This window comes from Nothoprocta perdicaria, unplaced genomic scaffold, assembly GCF_003342845.1.
Source record: "Nothoprocta perdicaria isolate Ctin4 unplaced genomic scaffold, notPer1 scaffold_524, whole genome shotgun sequence".
In the NCBI taxonomy this organism is placed as follows: Eukaryota; Metazoa; Chordata; class Aves; order Tinamiformes; family Tinamidae; genus Nothoprocta; species Nothoprocta perdicaria.
The window spans coordinates 34,569-39,379 of NW_020455782.1; the positions used below are offsets into that span (position 1 = coordinate 34,569).

Sequence of the window (4,811 nt, forward strand, 5' to 3'; positions counted from 1 at the left end):
CGAGGGCGCGCAGGCGGTCCAGGAGCTCCTCGAGCGCCGCCGCCCCGCACGGGGGGCCGGGGGGGCCCGTGGGGTCCCCGGGGGGCACCCAGGGCGGCCCCTCGTCCCCCCGCGTCGCCGTGAGGGCCGCCAGCGCCAGCACCAGCGCCGGCCACATGCTGCTGTGGGGACACGTGATGTTCATCCATGGTGTCACCATCTCATGGTGTTACCAACCCATGGTGTCACCAACCCATGGTCTCACCAACACATGGTGTCACCCATGGTGTCAACACTCCACATGGTATCACCCATGATGTCACCACCCATGGTGTCCTCATGGTGTCAACACTCCGTGGTGTCACCCATGGTGTGACCAACCCATAGTGTCACCTATGTGGCATCTAGTGTCACCGCTAGATGACACTATGGGTTGGTGACACCATGGGTTGACCCACGGTGTCACCATCCATGGTGTCACTATGGTGTCACCAACCCATGGTGTCACTCACAGTGTCAACCCATGATCTTGACCCATGGCATCAACCATGGTGTCACCAATCCATAGTCTTGACTCTTGGTGTCATCTTGGTGCCCACCACCTATGGTCTTGACCCATGGTGTCATCCATTGGGCCACCACCCATGGCATCATCCATGGTGTCACCACCTGGGCATTGGCCTGTGGTGTCAACCATGGTGTCAACCAACCCATGGTCTTGACCCATGGTATTCACCCATAGTGTCCCCAGTCCATGGTCTTGACCCATCCACCATGGTTCCACTATCCATGGTCTTGGTCCATGACATCCCCCTTGGTGTGACCCCTCCATGGTGTCACCCATGGTGTCCGTGACACATGGTGTCAACCACGGTGTCCCAAGCCCTGGTCTTGACCCACAGCATCAACTGTGGTGTCACCAACCCACAGTCTTTAACCCGCAGTGTCACCCCTGGTGTCACCACCTGACCCTCAGCCCCCACCCATGGGGCAGCCCCCAGACCCACCAGTGACCCCAGTGCTCCCAGGAAGCCCCAATTTACCAGGAACCCCAGGGACAGCAGGGACACCAGTAACCACCATGACACCAGGAACCCCAGGACCACCAGGAACCCCAGGACCACCAGGGCCACCAGCCCATAGCAACAACGGCAGGTGCTCCAGGAGAGCCCAGTTGCTGCCAGTAACCCCAGTGTTCCCAGTGTTCCCAGTTGCTCCTAGCCCTCCCAACACTCCCAATTGCTCCCAGTGTCTCCAGTTGCTCCCAGTGCTCCTCGTGTCCCCAGTGCTTCCAGAGTCCCCGGTGTCCCCAGTTGCTCCCAGCCCTCCCAACGCTCCCAGTTGCTCCCGGTGCCACCTCTGGGCATTACCTGGTCCGGTCTCGATGCAGCTCTGGTCCAGACCTGGAGCCAAACCTGCTCCCAGAGCCGCTCCCGATCCCAGCCCTGGCACGGAGCTCGTCCTGGTCCTGGTCCCGGTTAGGGTCCTGATCCTGGTCCCGATCCCAATCCCGGAGCCGATCCCAGTCTCGGAGCCAATCCCAGTCTCGGAGTCGATCCTGGTCCAGGTGCGGGGCTCGTCCCGACCCCAGTTACGATCCCGGTCCCGATCCCAGAGCCGATCCCGGTCCTGGAGCCGATCCCAGACCCGGAGCCGGAGCCAATCCGAAGCAGATTCCGATCTCGGAGCCGATCCGGTCCTGGTTCTGCTCCCGGTTCAGGTCCCGATCCCGACCCGGGAGCCGATCCCGGTCCCGCTCCCGCTCCAGGTGAGGGGCTCGTCCCGGTTCGGATCCCGATCCCGGGAGGCTCCTCCCGCTTCGCTGCGGCTCCGGCGCGGGTCGGGACCCGGTTCGGTCTCGGCGCGGGCTCGGGAGCCGCAGCCTGGTCCGGTTCGGCTCTGCCCGATCCCACTCGGTTCTGCCCGGTCCCGTTCGGCTCTGCCCGGTCCCGTTCGGCTCTGCCCGGTCCCGCTCGACTCTACCCGGACCGGTTCGGCCCCGTTTGATCCCGTTCGGCTCTACCCGGTCCCGTTCGGCTGCTGTTCAGCCCGGTCCCGTGCGGCTCTGCCCGACCCGAATCGGTTCGGCCCGGCCCGGCTCGGCTCGGCTCGGTTCGGCTCGGCTCGGTCCGGTCCGGACGGCCGCGGTTCGGGCGCGGTTCGGGCCGGCCCGGCGCTGCGGCCGCAGTGCGGAGCCCGGGGCGGCTCCGGCCCCTTTCATAGCCCCGGGCCGGGCCGGGCGCCAGCGCTGAGATCACGGCCCCGCCAGGTGGAACCGGGTCGGCACCGGGGCAGAACCGCGGTGGCACCGGGGCGGGATCGGGCCGGGGCAGAACCGGGACAGAACCAGGGCAAAACCAGGCTGGGATGGGGGAAGAACCAGGCGGGAACCGTCACGGGACCGGGACAGAACCGGGATGGAACTGGGGTAGGACTGGGATGGAACTGCGTAAGAACCGGGCTGGGATTGGGACAGGACCGGGATGGAACCGGGTAAGAACTGGGCTGGGACTGGGACAGGACCGGGACAGAACCGGGTAAGAACTGGGCTGGAACCAGGACAGAACCGGGCTGGGACCAGGGTGGGAATGAGACGGGACCAGGATGGGAAGGAGGCTGGAACTGGGGCAGAACTGGGCTGGAACTGGGAAAGAACCAGGCTGGAATCAGGGCAGAACCAGGATGGAACCAGGGCAGAACTGGGCTGGAACTGGGGCAGAACCGGGCTGGAACCGGGACCAGACTGGGGCAGAACCGGGATAGAGCCCGGACTGAACCAGCACGGAGCTGGAATTGGGACTGGGACCAGAACCGGGGCTGGGACTGGGACAGAACTGAGCAGGAACCAGGGCAGAACCGGGAGCAGAACCGGGCTGGACCCGGGACCCCCCAAGCGGGACCAGCCCCATAGACGCTGGGGAGACCAGACCAGGTGTCCGGGCGCCTTCCCTTCGCCCTGACCCATGACCCTCCCTCCAAAGAGGGGCCCAGGCGTCCGGGCGCCAGGCCCCCTCTCTGCTCCGCCCCATAGGACCCCCCTGCCCTCCCAAGGGGCCCGGGCATCCGGGGAGAGGGGAAACTGAGGCACAGAGGAGGCTGCGGCCTCGGCCAACACCGGCCTCACTCTTTCCTGGCTCCCGTTCGGGGCCGGAGCGCATGGAAAATTGGGGCGGCTCCGGTCTCCACCCCAGCACCGGGGCGCCAGCTACGCGGGGGCCCAGGCGTCCGGGCGCCTGGCCGGGAGCCCCAGGGGCCCCGGCGTCCGGGAATCCGGCCCCCCCAAACACTGGCTCCGAAGTCATCCCGGAGGGCCCAGGCGTCCGGGTACCCAGAGCGCCCTGCTCAGAGCTTCAGGTGATCCCGAAAGGGCCCCGGAGTCCGGGCACCAAACTCTCCGTTATCCCAAAGGGCCCCGGCGTCCGGGCGCCCACCCCCACCTCCCCAAAGGGCCCTGGTGTCCGGGGCCACAGCAGGAGCCCCCCCACACCGCTCCCCCCCAGGGTGAGCAGGGGGCCCAGGCGTCCGGGCGGGGCCCAGGCGTCCGGGCGCCCCCCCCCCGTTGTTTACAGCTGCGGTCGCCGTGGCAACCAAACATCTGGGCGGGCGCCGCAGCTGTGGGGTCCAGCGGCCATAGCAGAGCGGTGACACACGGCCCTGTAACCCCCCCGCTGCCGGCGCCCGGCATCCCGGGAATCCCAGTGATCCCGGGAATCCCAGCGATCCCGGAGCTCCCTGCATCCCTGGCGATCCTGGCGCTCCCAGGAATCCCGGTGATCCCGGCACTGCCGGTGATCCCGGGATCCCAGCGCTTCCAGGAACGCCCCTGCTGCCGGCACCGGCGCCCCCGTATCGCAGGAATCCTGGGAATCCGAGTGATCTCAGTGATCCCGATGCTGCCAGGACCCCCGGTGATCCCAATATCCCCAGTGATCCCGGTGCTCCCTGTATTCCCGGTGCTCCCAGGAATCCCAAGAACCCCAGTGATCCCAGTGCTCCCAGTATCCCCAGTGCTCCCATAAATCCCGGTTATCCCGGTGATCCCAGCAATCCCAGTGCCACCTGCCCCAGTGCTCCCAGTGTCCCTAGTGCTACCGATTCCATGGGCTCCTTGTGTCCTTGTGTCCATAGATCCCTGTGTCCATAAGGTCCCTATGCACATAGGGTCTCCATGTCCATAGGCTTCCAGTGTCCACAGGTCCCCATATCCCTGGGTCCCTGTATCCATATGTCCCCATGTTCATAGGGTCCCCATGTCCATAAGCTCCCATATCCATAGGGTCCCCATATCTATATGTCCCCATATCCACAGGTCCCCATGTCCATAGATCCCTGTGTCCATAGGGTCCCATGTCCATAGGTTCCCCATACCAATAGGGTCCCCGTATCCATAGGGTCCTTGTGTCCATAGGTCCCCGTATCCATAGGCTCCCATGCCCATAGGGTCCCTATATCCATACGTCCCCATGTCTGTATGTCCCCATGTCCATAGGTCCCCATATCCATAGGGTCCCGTGTCCATAGATCCCCATGTCCATATGTCCCCATGTCCATAGGTCCCCATCTCCATAGGTCCCCATATCCATAGGTCCCCATGTCCATAGCGTCCCCATATCCATGGGTCCCCACATCCATAGGTCCCCATATCCATATGTCCCTGTGTCCATATGTCCTCATATCCATATGTCCCCATGTCCATAGGTCCCCATGTCCATAGGCTCCCATGCCCATAGGGTCCCTATATCCATATGTCCCCATATCCATAGGGTCCCCATGTCCATATGTCCCCATGTCCATGGGTCCCTGTGTCCATAAGGTCCCCATACCAATAGGGT

General features: G+C 64.6%; 1 protein-coding gene across 1 annotated transcript in view; it reads right to left on the minus strand.

The window, feature by feature from the left end:
• The window catches only part of LOC112954971 (tenascin-X-like), a 35,945-nt gene extending 31,501 nt beyond the window's left edge, over positions 1-4,444 (minus strand). Inside the window, 1 exon segment of the mRNA XM_026048254.1 lies at positions 4,348-4,444. Coding sequence (XP_025904039.1) covers positions 4,348-4,444 — 97 coding nt within the window.
• Between the last annotated feature and the right edge of the window lie 367 nt (positions 4,445-4,811).